This window comes from Phalacrocorax carbo, chromosome 16 (assembly GCF_963921805.1).
Source record: "Phalacrocorax carbo chromosome 16, bPhaCar2.1, whole genome shotgun sequence".
Lineage (NCBI taxonomy): Eukaryota > Metazoa > Chordata > Aves > Suliformes > Phalacrocoracidae > Phalacrocorax > Phalacrocorax carbo.
In genome coordinates this window covers 7,011,715-7,027,057 of record NC_087528.1, presented here as the reverse complement: position 1 = coordinate 7,027,057, position 15,343 = coordinate 7,011,715, and the positions used below count along the sequence as shown (strand labels likewise).

The 15,343-nt window shown below is 48.7% G+C and overlaps 1 protein-coding gene across 1 annotated transcript in view; it reads right to left on the bottom strand.

The window, feature by feature from the left end:
• The window catches only part of MAP2K6 (mitogen-activated protein kinase kinase 6), a 54,608-nt gene that overhangs the window by 27,577 nt on the left and 11,688 nt on the right, over nt 1-15,343 (bottom strand). The window contains exons 2-3 of the mRNA XM_064467523.1: nt 1,207-1,273; nt 217-265 (exon numbers count right to left, since the gene is read on the bottom strand). Coding sequence (XP_064323593.1) covers nt 217-265; nt 1,207-1,273 — 116 coding nt within the window. The remainder of the gene's footprint in view (nt 1-216; nt 266-1,206; nt 1,274-15,343) is intronic.

The window sequence follows — 15,343 nt, the reverse complement described above, 5'->3', positions numbered from 1 at the left end:
AGCTTTTATTCATCCAGCAACTGCTTTCTATTTCAAGCAAAATGGGCTACATTTTTTTCTAATAGCTGGTGTTTATTAATCTGCCCTTTTCTACGGGCTGAAGTTAAGCAATCCCATGAGCCGCCTGCCTGGACAAGCAGCCAGAACCACAGCAGTCAGCCCAGGATGGTCACCTGTCCCCAGAGGTCATCTTCTCACCATAACTCCTAGTCTTACCTCCTCGCCAATAGAGATGCAGGCTTTGGAGTCTAGATCTCTGGGTGGCCTGCAGGAGAGAAAAAGAAAAAGATGTGAAATGTTCCTTACAAAGATCAAATTTCCCTCAATAAGTAAATATAACCCCCATGGTCCCCCAGGCCATACCCTTGGACCTTCAGGCCAGCAGCCCTCGCAGCCCTGAGCAGCCTAACCCATTTCCTAGCTTTGCAGGGTCAACAGGTACAGCCAATATTCACAAAGTCACCCCAAAAACAGGGCAGGAAGGAAGCTGCTGGAGTTGGCATTTCTTGCATCCAACTTCCTCATGCAGGAACCCAGAGAGATTCATTGCAAAAGGCAAGCCAGGTGGCAAGCACCAAATCTCTGCCAGCCTGTATGAAAAATGGATTAAATGGGCATAAAGGTCTAAAACCACTGTAAATTATTACCTAAGTCAAACAGCATGGGTTAACAGGCTAATAAAAGTCAATCCTCAAGGAAGCAAAGAAAGCCAAGCAGGCTGGAGTTGCACAAATTGCCTAAAAAACACACGGTTTTCTTTTGCAAGGTTGAGTATTTAGGGAAGGGGATGCATTTTCACGGCTTGACCATCAAACTGGGTGGCAAAAGTGCCACATCGGTTTAAACTGGGAGCCCATTCTGTTTTTTCCTTTTCCTGGGCACATCATTAAGCAGCACATGAGAGGTAGCACAGGCAGTGATGGGTAGACAGTGATGGGCTGAGCCCCCCTGGTTGCACCTGGGGCTACAAGAGAAAGACAAGGGTTGTTATTATCCTCCCTAATGGTGCCAAAATTAAACTAGGTGTTTTGCCCCTGTTCCTCGTGAAGGGTCCCCGTTATCCCAGACAAGCAAGCATGAGCCCTGGGTGCTGGCCACAACCAGCTGCCAGCCCCTGGCCATGGCAGTGCAGGCGCTAGCAAAGGCTGGAAGGCAGCTGGGGTTCGTGGTTTTCTTTTTATTCTGCCTTAGTGTTTGCAGACTTACGTGGAGCTTGTCTGTGGTTGCTCAAATGCTTCTTTAGGAATTTTCAGCCCAGGGTTTCTCTTCTTGCCTGTGAAACAAGAAAGAGGCAGAATTAAAGAAAGGCGCTTTTTTTGTTGTTGTTTTGTTTTGTTTTAATTTGCAAAACACAGCTTGTCTATATTTGTTGACCTTATTTAACATAAATGCCTGGCCAGGCTGGTGTAGACTCAGGGCACAGAGTTCAAAACATAAAGTGCCTTTGTTCAGTAACGCTTCATTTAGACCTGCAAGGTCTGGCTGCCAACTTGGTACAGAAAACAGGCAAGAGCTCTGGCAAAGGCAGGCCATGTGAAAATGCAGAGAGAAAGGTATTTCTCCTTCATCAGCCCTGCCCACATAGGATCCCTTAAAATGCTTCTTAGATTTTAAACTATTCCAGATACATAACTGCGAAGCCTGTCACGATTAAAAATCTTTTTAAAATTGAATCTGAAAGTCCAGAACCAGATTCTGGTTCTGTTTAAATGAATGTTTCACCTCTTGGTCATTAAAGTTGTGCAAACCCAGCAAAAATAAAGCAAAAATTAAGTTTGCAGGCTTCAAAGCCGTTTGTTTCTGTTCACACTGACCAGCCAAGCTTTTCTGAGCTGGATGAAGCTCAAGCTCTGAAGTAGTTCAAATGCAGGCTCTCCTGTAAAGGGGGTCCAAGCCGGCAGACACAAGAGCCAGGCAGACTAGAGAAATACAAGAACCTTTTTATGACTAAACATATACAGCCACATTTCAGCACGGGGTTTTGCATTCATGGATAAAATAACCTGAAAACATAAGTCATGTCACCAAAACCCCAAGGTAAATATCTGGCTGTTTGGCTGTGAAATAAAATCCCTGGTCCCCAAAACGGCACAAGCATCTAATTTCGGCGTTAAGCATTTTTAATCTAACAGTTTATATCAATTACTGTCTTTCTTTTAAGCATGAGTTTTACTCTCTATTCCCAACACTCTCTTTCAAACTTTACCTATACATGTTTGAGTTTGTTCTTTCTCTTGACACAAACTCATGTCAATAGATGTCTGTGCACCCCAGTGCCAGAGGGGTGGTAGATCGAAGTGCAGGCACCCAGAACTGAAAATGACCTTTTTGAAGCAATTAGACAATTCAGATTGCCAAACTTTTTTTTTTCCCCTTGTCTGCTCCAAAAGACAGGATCACACTCACTCCTTTTGGCAAAGAGTCATTCCAGGATGGGACAGGCTGTGACAACCCAGCCGACACCTCGTGGGAAAAGCACTTATTGGAAACCACTGTGCACACTCACTGTTGTTATTAGAAATCTACAGCGCTGCATATTTAAAAAAGGGGGTTGAGGGGGAAAAAGCCCCAAGGAACTTCCAGTCTAGCACAGAAAAGGCAAAATAAAAGAAGCAAGGTCACTCAGAAGCATGAAGAATAGCTCTCAATTTTCCCAAGAGGTAAAAACTGCTCCGTAAGGAAGTAAAAACATTGTAAAAACAAGTGGAGGAATTCCTACAGTTAGCAGAGCTGTTCTTTGACCCTTTTCCTTCTAGTTTTCTTAGTTGTACTACATAGGTCTCTAGAAGGCACAAGTGAGAAGGAAGTCCTGATGTGCAAGATGTTCTAGATAGCATTTCTTGCTCAAGCTGCGCCAAGTGCACATTGGATCCAACAGGATGCTAAATGGGTAACAGTGTTCTTGATGCTGTCATGCTTTAGCTAAAAAAGGAATCTCAAAAATACAGGTCTTGCAACGCAGGCAAACAAAACCCGTTTCTCTGGCAATTTCTAAGGCTGCCATCCCCGTGACCTCTCTGCCTCCAAAACCCTTCCTGCATCCTCTTGCAGTTCAAGCAAACAAGGCAACCACAGGCACAAGAAAAGCAGTATCTTCATCCTTATTTTGCACGTGGGATTCAAGACACAGAAATTTGTTCATTTGCCCACAGAGGCAGGAACTGCCTCTTCAGATCTAGAGCTGAACTCTTCCTATTAACGCTCACCAGCCGTCTCATGGCATACTTCTACACATTGACCATCTATCTGCACTGCTCCAATGACATTCACACAACCACCAAAGTCAAAAGAGAAACAAGCACAAATTTGCTCTGTTCTTTCCTTTTTTCTTTCTTTCCTTTGTGGATTTGCTCGTACAACCCCATGTGCTGTACCTGAACCTCAGGAACCTGCTCTCAGGCAGCTCTGCGAGGGTGAAAATGAACCTACTAGAAATTAACCTAATTTGAACGTGAACCAAAACAGGTTAAACAGCATTTAATCTTATCATGGTTCACAAGTGGTGTCAGCAGAAGAAGTAGGTAGCAAAATGCCAAACCCAAATAAATATTAAAAGCCTTCCGCCTTCTGGTGAAATAAAATCTGCACTTTGGGGAGTTTATTTTCCTTGTCTCTTCTTCACAGAATACAATATTTTGAAACTTTGCCATTTTTTTGAAGCACAATCTGTTCGCGTATTCGAGTTGCCAAGACACAGACACAGTTTAACGTTCTTTGGGGTTTTCTTTTCAAGAAAGAAGAACGCAACAGCAGTAGCAAGAATAAAACACGGATTTCACGATGGCACTAGGAGAAGGGATTGCAAACAGGAATTGCCACAGCTGGGACTCGCACCTGCAGCACCAACAGCTCCTGCAGGATTAGCTCGCAGTGCGGAGGGGGAAAGCAGTTACCTCTGCGCCGTGGCTCACCGCATGGTTATTTAATGAAAGTCTTGGGCTGCAATCAGGCAATTTCATGCCTCTCAACTGGATCAGGCAAAGTTTCTGAGCTCCTTTTGTTACAACATGCAAAATGCTTGTCTCTCCAAGCCTTCTGGGGCCGGTGTCTGCAAGTGTCTTGCAGGAAGCGTTAGCAATCCTGAACATGACACTGCCTCAAAACCAGAAGCACGGAGCAGCAGTCAGCACCGCTCTGCAGAGCCATGGCTGCCACCCCGGCAGGCTGCAGCGGGGTGCAGGAACCAGGGTCCCCCCCCAGCCCTGCGACGCAGCTCCCCGGCTCCCTGCCGCATGTGGGGGGGAGCTCAGCTGAGGCTCTGCAGCTGCTCCGAACAAGGGTCCAGGTCACACGTGCTTGAAGGAGTTTCTCCTCAAAGGCAAACACTGATACTTAGAGGGCTCTTTTTTTAGAAAAAAAAAAAATAATTGGAAGCCCCAAGATCAGTTCTCTTCAATAACAACTGCCAAGCAAGTATCTTGCTGTCAAAATAAAATCCCCCAGTTTACCATAGCAGACATTGGCTTTGAAAGATGACGCTGTATTAAATTGCAGTTTGCAGAGAAAGTCATCTGTACAGGAGCTCAAAATGTGGAGGCAGCTTAATAACATACAAAATTGGATGTTACCTGTTCCATCCACCAGAAAACCAGTATTTTCCGTAGTGTTTTTATGAATCATTATTATTTTTAGCTTTGTTTCCTGAAGAAAATCACCGCATGTGTGTATTTGACAGTCTGCATCCCTTGTGGTAAGTGTAAATCCACTGGCCAGTTTCAGCCCCATTTGACAGAGAAATTGAGCTTTTGGAGACTGCAAATCTGATAAAAACAGGTGACTAAATAAAGAAGTCCCCAACTCAGAGGCAGGCTGAAGCACAAAAGCAACCCATGGCAGACACCAGACATCCATGTTTGAGCTGCGCAGAAGCCCCTGGTGTCTCAGACACCAAAACAACAGCACGAGGCTCAATCCTGAGGCACAAACCAGCCGGGGCTTGAGCATCAGTGCAGGGGGTTCACAGCAACTCCTTGGGATTTGCAACAGGGAAAGTCCCAGCGAGCCACCATACAAAGCATGAAGTCTAAACGTGGCTCCTTCTGCAGAAAGGTTCACAGTCCTTGTTGATCAACAGATGGGATCATGCATCTGCTCCCCGGCATCCAAAAAGTCATGAGTTTTCTGTGTAAACAACCACTGGTGGCTTTCTGGTCTCTGAGCCTTCAAGCTAAAGCACATTTGAGAGCTCTCCCTGCAATTTTCCACACGGAGATTTCCACAAGCACTTGACTCAAAAGCCAAGTTTTAAGAATAATTGAGGGAAAAAAACAGACTGGTTTGGAGTGATGCTGAGAGACATCTCCAGAACCAAATTTTGATTCAGCAAAACATGCAGGGTATCCATAATGTTAAGCACAAGCTTAAACCTACTTGGTTTTAGCAAAGCAATCACCCACAGTAAATACTGAACCGACCAGTGCTAGAGAAGTTGCCACCTTTAAAAAAACCTCAGTGCTTTCTGGGCAAGTGCACTGAGCAGGAGAGCAGCGATGCAAGCACTGCGCTGCAACATTACTGCAACCTGCTGTGCCCAGCTACCCACGCCTGCCTCCCCCACGGGCATTGGCTAGGCCAGCCCAGGAAAGTCAATGCTGAGAACCAAGTGAGGCCCGAAAGCAAAATTGTAATAGGAAAATGAAAACCTGACTTAATGAAAACACATTAAATACTTCCCTGTGAAGGTCTTAAACCCAGATCCTGAGGGAGGGGAGAAAAATACAACTTCCAATGGGCTTGTTAACCTCTTCCCACCAGCACTGACAGAGCGTACAGAGAGATTAATGTTGCTAGCCCCTTCCAATTAGGGCAGCGTCAAATATCAATATTGAAAAAGGAAACTTCAAAGTTTCACAGCAAAAGGGTAGGAAGCATAACAGAGAATAATAAAGAAAGGGAAGACAGAGGAATTCACTGCCCACATACGCTGTAACAGAAAATAAACTTTTACTTCTGAAGGAAAACCCCATTCCCCAGTCTCCAGGCTTCTCACTGAAGTCAAAAACTTCTTATGATATAATCCAAAGTAAATGGTACCTTGCCACAAAAAGCTCCTATTTCCTTCAAAGGATATTAACCGGTTCTGTCTTCACCACAATTTATTATTAATGCTGTGTTCAATAGCCATGTAGCAACACTTTCTTTCAAATAACACTCTTTAGCATGTAATTTGCTGGTAAAATTTCACAGGTGAGAAATGCTTCTTTCTGCCACTTTTTTAAGAGATAGAAGTGGCTCATTTACTATTCCTGCCTTTCCTCAGGACTTTTTGTCTGATTTCTTGAAAGGGTTTGAAAGCCAAATGATCTGCTTTTCCCTTATCAGCTGTACTCAACTGCATAAGCAAAACCCTCACCCCTAGAATAAGGGCAAAATGGAAGTGCTGGATGTGTTTCCATGGAACAGGAGTGGACGGGCATCTCGTGGGCTCCGCACGACTGAGCCCTGTACCACACAGCCGCACAACCAACGCTCCACCTGACACCGACGTGCCACTGCGCCCACTTTGAGCTGGGAAAGGACCCGTGGCCATGCCTTAGGTGCAAAACCCCAAACTAAGATTGTTCTTGCAAAAGCAGGAAATTAACTTTTTTTTTTGTCCCAGATGCCCTGGAAATGGCCAGACGGAGACAGCTCTTTATGCAAAGACTTGGCCTTCAACTGCAAAGGGCATCTCTTACCCACAGTCCAGTTCCAGCCCGTATTTCAGGAAGCAATGGTAGATTTGATGCTGCCAGAAAGAAGTTCAAGCCTTACAGGCCAGGTGGAAATACCCAAACCTCTGAGGACTTTGCCCATTAACATGCCTGGACCCAGGCAGATAAATACTAAGATATCTTAAAGCTGCTCATGGTACCCAGGGCAGAGCAGGGTCACCTGGAGCAACGGCTGCTGTAGAAGACGTAGTAACCCCATGTTTAGCATCAGTCTCACACAGGATGACCGAAGAGGGGGAAAAAATATTTTTTAGACAAGTATTAAAGGTCATCCCACAGGTTTATTATTGCTTGCAATTTAGTAGAGGTTAAGGCACACATCATGGTTAGAGCTGATACAAACCCATCCTGGCACACACGAGAGCTCGACGGCAGGTGATGGACTTGCCCTTCTCCTTTGGTCCTCAGTCATCTGCCCCAGCAACCGCTCATCACTGCTCATCAGATCTCGAGGTGAAAAGCCTTTAATTCTGCCCAAGTCTCTCCACCAAGGAATCCCACAAGTGGGGACACCCCAGCCCACTGCAAGAGGAGCGGGAAGGCTGGGTGCGTTCCTGGTGTCCCCGCAGTCAAACACTCACCACCTCTAGACTAAATAACAGTCATCGAGCAAAGACACTTGACATTCCCTGCCAAATCGTTGAGCTTAAAAATTAAAATATATGTAGATAACAAAGTGTATTTTAAATGCGTGGGTCTGAGGGAGAAGCCGTGCTGCCAGGGCTGTACCTGGACTTATTTTTACAAGCTGGCTCTGTTCCAGCTGAAATGAAAATCAAGTCCTCAGTCAAAAAGAGCAAACAGAAATGGGTGTAAATTAATGAACCAGCCACTTCTGGTGTACAGAGGTGTAGTAGTACAAATGCATCTTCCTGGGCAGCTACTTGCCAGAGGCAGCCCCAGTTGCCTTCCCATGGGTTGTTGTGGTATCTCCACAGCCATGACCACAGCGCTTCCTGCATCACCACTGCTTTCCTCCATGCGCTTTGGCTGCATGAAAGCCTCTGAATTTTGCCATAATGGCAGTCAAAGCACGGGATCAGACCATGCCTTTTTGATTTAAATATTTTTGGGACAGATAAAGAGGCTGGTGTCGGTGACAGTGGTTTGGTGGCTGGGGTGGGCAGGTGCAAAGGAAGCTCCCTCACCACCTCTGCCTCCATGGCTATGTTGCGTATCTCGGTAACCCTTTGGTAAAGCTACATAAAACCACATTGCACGATGCTCAAAACAGGGTGACAGGGGCAGGGTGGGTGAGTGCCTGAGCTGTGCTCACCACCCAGTTTGCAAACGCAGAGCTTTAGTCAAGCCCTAGTTTCTGGAGAAAACCAAAAGCTAGATGTTCATGTAAACACCAATATTGTGGAAGTGGGCCTGAAAATCTGTTTTCCAACACCCCATTAAGCCACAGAAAAAGTATTTAATGTGCAAGAGATTCTTAAAACCTGTTGAAGTTTCAACCAAAGGCCAAGGGAAGAGATGAAGTGGATATTGTGCTTTATTTGCCTCCTTGAAATATAATTCATCTGCTCTCTCCATAGCCCTGTCAATAAGTAAGGGTGTCCAAGCAACACTGGCTGCCCCTCCAGCACTGCCATGAGCAACTGGGTCAAGTCGGAGGCAAATGGAGATGCTCCATCTAGGAACATGGTATGTCCTCTGCATAGGACAGGGACATTTCCTGCATGTCCTTTATCTGTGTCTTCCCTCGCGGTTGTCTGCAGTAACTCCTTGGAAACAGCAAACCTGAAATCTGTTTCCTTAACAACTCATTTCAGGGCTGCTCAGGAGAAGGGAGCCGAGCCTGCCGCGGTCGGGGGCTGAGACGTCTCCCAGCTCTGGGCTTGCTTCCTCCTGTTCTGGTGCCGCAGAGATGTCGGCTCATTTGGTGGCCGTTGGCACATCTGGGTCTGAGCACGCCACTGCTGCTGCCAGCCCCGTCGCTGCCCCCCGTGTCCACCCTGCAAATCACACCTTTATATCTCAAGAATTTAAGCCCCCCCGACAGGAACTGCATTTCCGGACGGGCAGCAGGAAAGGCAAAAGCGCTTTTATGACTGTGATGGATTTTGCCAACATGCATGGGAAGCAGGATATGCCTGAAACACTGCCCGATGAAGAGGTGCCACGGACAGCCCTAACTTCCTCTGAAGTCCTAGTCCTCCACTGCTCCTCTTGGGTGCTTTTTTCCAAAAATAAATAAATAAGTAAATCTCATTTCATACCAAACCTGGAAATGCCAGCAGGCTAAAGGGAGCACTTGAGTCACTTCTCCTTGCTCTGCCTCTCCTTTCTGGCTCTGACAGCTGAGACACACCACACCGAGTGGGGGCAACCTGCTCCTCCCAGAGACTTAACCAGCCAACACACTGCCCCAGGTGTGACCAAATTTGCTTTGGCAAAGAGGAGATGACCTCAGAGCCACAACCCAGAGGCAGATACTTTCTCTTCTCAAAGTCAGTTTGAGCAATGAAAACATGGAGACAGAAAAACCCAGCATCTCCATCTGGAAAACCAACATCTGGAAACCTGTACAATAGGAAACCCTGAACTGCTGGCACAAAGCCCGAGCAGATGATGCTGCATTCATCTTCCATTTTAATTCCCGAGGAGATAAGAAGAGCATGGCATGCGACTGCCTGGGCAGAGGTCACCCAGTACCTGTATACCGGCCGATCCCAAACTGCTTGCCAATACCGTAGCACCCACATTACAATGCTGCACATGTAAGTTGCTGTCCTGCCCCGTCGGCAGCCGTGCCCCAGCACCCAGCTGCCCCGGGGTTTCTCCGTCACAGGGCTCAGCTCGCTCCTCTGACTCAATTCTGCAACCTGTAATAAACCTAGTGCAGAAGAGGCCCCAAACCAAAATAGCAGGGCTTTTGCAAGGAGCGACAGAGGTGCACCGAATGAACCGCATGGCAGAGGTTGTGCAACGTCTGCTCGGATCACGCCAGGGTTATTTGTGTCTCAGGGCCTGTCTCCACTGCAAGAGCGAGCTGCGTTTTCAACTTGCGGCCGCTGACGTAGGTCAGCTCTGCTGAGGCACAAACACAATGGAGACAAAGATCTTCAGCTTTACTGCAAGGTAAAATCACAAGGTCAGTCCTTCGTGCCTGCCTCGAGATTGGCCTCCAGCAGGAGTCAGTTTGGTGGCGAAGCTCTGAACAGCACAAGAACAAAACGCTGGAAGAAGGCAAGCAGAAAGCTTTGCAATAAGGACTCCAGCAGACTAATCTCTGGATCCTGCGGTGCAGAAACATACAGAAATGTCACCAAACTGTGCAAATATCAGAACCTATTTGCCTGCCTTTCAATAAGCTCTGTATTTCAGTAATTCAATTTTGAAGGTAATTTCCTGATTCAGGCTAATCTCTCTTACTCTGGCCATTTTCCTCTTAACACATCCTGCAAAAGGGCTGCAGGCTGCTGTGTTTATTCGTGTCAATATAGAAACCAGAGGGATGCAATTTCTTCTTATCTATCTGCACATTTTGGTTACAAGAGCCTGTTTGTCACTCTGATAAGAGTGCACCTCTAAATTTTACAGGAGTTAAGACCAGAGTGTGAAGCGGAAGAGAAGCTTTGATAGAGATTAGACACGAGATCCTGTGCTAAGATATGCACTGAACTCAGGGCTGCAGGGACTCTGGGAAGGGGACAGGGAGCCCATTCTGTACCCTCCTGTAATCCCCCACTAAACAAGCTGAGCCCCTCTGCAGCTCTAGTCCGTAGGAGCACTGGGATGATCATGTGCTGGAGCAACCTTCCAGCAGGTTTTGTGGACACCAACACCCAACGCCAGGCTGGAGATGAAGACTGGCTGTCGGATGGAGGGGTAGTAAAACGCAACTGCATGGGAGAGGGTATCATGGTTTAGGATGATCTTTTGTGTCCCACAGAAGTTGCTGCCACCTCACTGAGCTGTTTCATGGGCTCCAACACTGCCTTGGACCTTCCACTGCCAGGACCTTACACTTCACCTCCCAGCTGGACTCTGCCCCGATGTGTTCCCTGCACCCTGCTCCAGTGTTTGCTTGCAGGAATACCATCATGAGAGAGGAACAGGGCCTTCAGCACCCATTTTCATACTCAAAGACCAATGAAGAGCAGCAACATGCTTCCTTCTGATGCTAACAGTTCAGCAGAAACAGGGAGGTGACAACAAACAGCTTTTCCAGATGATGCCCCTTCCAGCCCAGGTACAGAACCACTCCCAAACTCAGCGAGGGAACGGCAGGCCCAGCGTGGGGCCACCTATCATGTCCCTGTTGAGCTGGTGCCAGGACCACTGTGGTATCTGCAGATGTGGCAAGGCAAGACAGAGTCCTCCCCTGACATCCTGCACTGCTGAGGCAACCTCTAGATTAGCCAGTTTTTCTTCAGAGAACAGATGCAATGCAAACCAGCCCTAAATTCATCGCACTTTAGGTGCTAATGTAAGTGGGAGATGGTAGATACGAGAGGTTTACCTGCATACAGCTTTCAGCTTAGGGCACAAGAGACTTTAATATTAAAAACCCTGTTACAACACTTTGGCTGAACTCATCTGGCATGTGCATCCAGCTGCTTGAACTTCGATGGCCCCGGGGGAAAGGGCACGGCTCCTCCCAAACAGCAGCACCTCTGTGCAAACAGTGGCAACATCACCTCGCAGGAAAGGCACTCGATGCAGCAGAGCTGGGAGCGCCTGCTGTCATGGAAATTCCAGCCCCGTTGGGGCTTGGCTGCCCTGAGCTGACCCCCAGCACCAGCTTTCTCCCTGCATACCTCTCCAGGGATCAGCACCTTCCTCCTCGGTGCTGGGATCTCCCAGGCAGGCGCAAAGTGGAAACGTTCAGTTCTCTGCTGATTCACCCCAGCTGTGAGATGCTCTGTCAGGGACAGACGCTGCCTCGTGACCCATCGGATAAAGAGGGGAGGAGGCGATGGACAGAAGCAACTGGGCACCGGGATGTGCACGCTCCAGTTTCAGCTCTAACAACCCTGTCCATGACCACAGGAAAGTTAATCACAGAATATCTCAACTTGGAAGAGACCCATAAGGATCATCGAGTCCAACTCCCAAAGTTGCACAAGCGTTGTTTGTGTGCGTGTCCCCTCTCTGCCTAGCACACAGGTGTGCTGCAATAATGAATTAAGACAAAAACACCTCTGTTGCTTTGGGCTCTGACTCACATCCACCAAAGCAAAGAACTTCCATGGATGAGGACCGTGGCAGCTGCCAAAGGATGCTGCCCACATTGCATGGGGGCACAAGGCAGCACAGGTTCACACCACCGTCCTGTTCTCCTTGGCACCTGAGAGTATTAGCCCAAACCCACTGAGGTGGTTCAAGCCAAGGATGGGAGAGCAGCACAAATCCCCACCAGGCTTGTGAGCCTTCTGTGACGCCCTTTGGCTGGAGGTTGCCAAGGCTGGAGCCATCTGCGTCTTGATGCTCCGGACATGCTGGACCCTCCAGAGATGGTTGTGGAGGCCCATGCATAAAATCACAAAATGCAAAATTCAACAGCTTGCCTACCCACACCCCATCTCCAATAATCTTATAGAAATCCTATAAGGACCAAAGCCTACTCCTTCTTCTCACCTTGCTTTGCCTAACTAATTTTCCACCCATCAATTTAATTTCATGGGTGCAGCCAAGCCTTCCTCATCACGCACAGACAAAAAGCACTGCCACTCCTCTTCTCCCATCAGGCCGTTTCAAATGCCCTCAAATCCTGCAAATCACTCACGGCTGCTCGACATGAGGCTGCGAGAGACAAAAGCTCGGGGCGATCTTACTGGGGTCGAAGCAATGCCACAAGGGACTTTCTTTTCTGCTCCTCATAGTCACTGGAGCAGGTCGCATCCCTCACGGGGCTCCTGTGTCTCCAGCATTCGGGCAGCTGCATCCTCCCGTTGCTCTGGGAAAGACGCGATGCTGGCAGAGACCCCACAGAGGAACAGAAGTCACCAGGAGCCTCGTGGCCTCTCCTCTGGCCCCCAATATCATGAGAAATCACAGCAGTGGAGCTCCGAGGAGGCGAGCGGCAGGGGCAGTCACTCCCTCCGGTCACCAGTACACCATAAATCAAGCCCATATTTTTCCCCGCCAAGGTCTGCTGGCTTCGCTGCGTCCCCATCCCAGAGCCTGTTTTCTTTGCTGCTTATCTCAAATTAGGAAATCCACAGGAATTGCAGGCCGGGGAAGCTGTTTGTCAAGAGCCTCCAGCCCTCGTGGGCATTTTTTATGAGGGACTTTTGGTTTAGTTGCTGCTTTGTTTTCGAACCCTCGGCTGTCTGCTTGCAGTGGGAGTTTGCTGGAATCAAAACTGGAGAAAAGCTCTTGGAATTCACCCGGGGAACAAAAGGGCTTTTGTGCAGGAGGATTTGGAGGACGTGGCTGTTTTCATTGCCGCTACCTTCATTTCTATTTTCTCCCTGCCAAAGCGCACCTGCCAGCGGCGCCGGAGGAGGTGGGCTGCTGCCCGTGCCCGTGCCCGCGCGGGCAGGAGGGCGGATGCCTCCCGTGCCCACAGGCAGCGGAAGCAGAGCGCTGCAGGCATGAGGATGAAGTGCTTTCCAAACTTGCATGCATCGCGGTGTGCAAGCCTTACCCAAGCCTTTCAGCCAAGCTTCCTGCGCCCTGCCCTGGCTCTGCCCCTTGCACAGAAGGAGGGTGGGCTCTGCTCCTCAGTGCAGCAGCAGCATCCTAAAAACTCTCCCAAGGGACAGGCAGGCTCTGCCGTGCCGGTGGGTGCTCCCACGCAATGCAGCTCTGTGGATGAGGGGCTGAAGCTCCCACAGCCAATGTGTGAGTGGGGATGCTGTAGGTTCACCCACAAGCTGAGCATCATGCGCAGGACTCTGCTCTGGTTTTTTTACTTCCTTTTTTCCACTGAGATTTCACCTCAAAACGCAACAGTAAGTGACCACATGCAACTACAGGGCTCTGACCAACTTCCTACACGAATATTTAGCAGGCAGCAGCAAGTCCCCTATGTGCAGCATAAAGGCAGGTGCCCTGTCTGCCTCAGCCAGGGTGGGAGCAGGATGTGCCTTAAATCCACCAGCACCAGCCCAGCTATGAACAATTCTACACTTCCCAAACCTACCGCTCCCTGGAAAACTTGGCACAGTAAAGGGGCATCCACCTCCTTTCCCCATTGCTCTACAGAGCCTCAAAAACAACTTTCCCAGGTCTGGCTGCAGGGAGGTGATAAGGATGCCCTCCCCATCAGACACACTTTATTGCTAGACGTCTCCCTCCAATTTCAGTTTTGGTTTTCAGGTTTTTTAAATGCTTTTGGTGCAGCCAGGCTTTGCTCCCAGCGGGACCTGCAAGGTGTTTTTAAGGAAGCATCGCTGGTGGAGCAAGGGCCCCGCAGCAGAGCTTCATTTCCCGTGAAAAAAACAGACCAGCTTCTGCATCTGCCCCATCTGCCTGGACGCCGAGCGGTGACGAGTCCATGCACCCGGCAGAGCGGGTGAGGGGCAGCCGCCCCGGCAGTGTCGGCACCAGCACCACGCTTTCCGAGCCAGGGCCTCTTGGAGCTGTCAGATGTGCTGCCAGCCCAGGGAAATGCAAATTGCTTTGGAAAACGAAGGTGACATTTCCACCCGCTTGCTGATTTCTGCTGTGCTGCAGACTCAGAAGCCTGATTCAGGCTTGTGGCTCCAGCTATGGAGGTTCTTATGTCTTGATGGTGCTTGCATTTAAGCACGTGCTTACTGTAAGCATGCATTCCTATTAAGGCTGCATTAAGTGACAGGCTGAGCAGGAATATGTACATAAAGGCTATGCCAGACTTGTCTTTCTTAGCCCTTGCAATAGCTGCAGCAATTGTCCGTCCCCTGGGTACCCGGCTGCAGGCTTCAGCCCATTTTTCAGCCATACCCACCAGAAGGGACACCCCGCACACAGGCACTGGCAGAAGTTCCTCTGCAAGCAGTGGTGCCAGCCAGGTTGCAGGTTCCTCGTCATTGCTTCCCTGTGCCTGAGATGCTGCCCCGTAGCATCCACTGGCAAAGCTACGTGGGCAAGCACTGAGGCTTTTCAGCCAATAATGAGCCAAGAGGCTTAAACATGGGAAAAGAAGGACATTGCTAAATCAGGAGGGTGTGATGGGCCAGGAAGGACTCCCCTGGGGAGCTCAGCTAACTGGCCCTTTGGGGTGTCACCATCCCCAGGAAAGCATACACAGTTATTTGTCCTTCAGCTCTGAACGGCTGCTCCCCACGTGTTAATGCAGCCCCATTTCTCTGCAGATTCCTTTGCTCGCTGAGCACGATCACACCTTGTCTGTGGGACACTGGTCTTGGTGTCATCACCCTCGCAGCAGGACAGAATAAAATCTAATCAATACCACAGCGCAAATCTGAGCTATGGCTTTATTTCTCTTGCCGGGTGCTCCGGGCAGCCACAGCAGTCTCATTCTACCAAGCACAGATTTAATTTGTTCAGCATATTGTAAATGTTGGACATTTAAACTACGTCGCTATCAGCTGTCTTCTACAGCTGATATGCTGCATATAAAACTCAGGTTTATAACTTTCTGCTCATAAGTAAAGGCACCTTAGGACAAGATGGGCAATTTATGTTCCGCAGAGGGAAAGCTGTCCGCTGATTTTGTCATTCTGCAAATT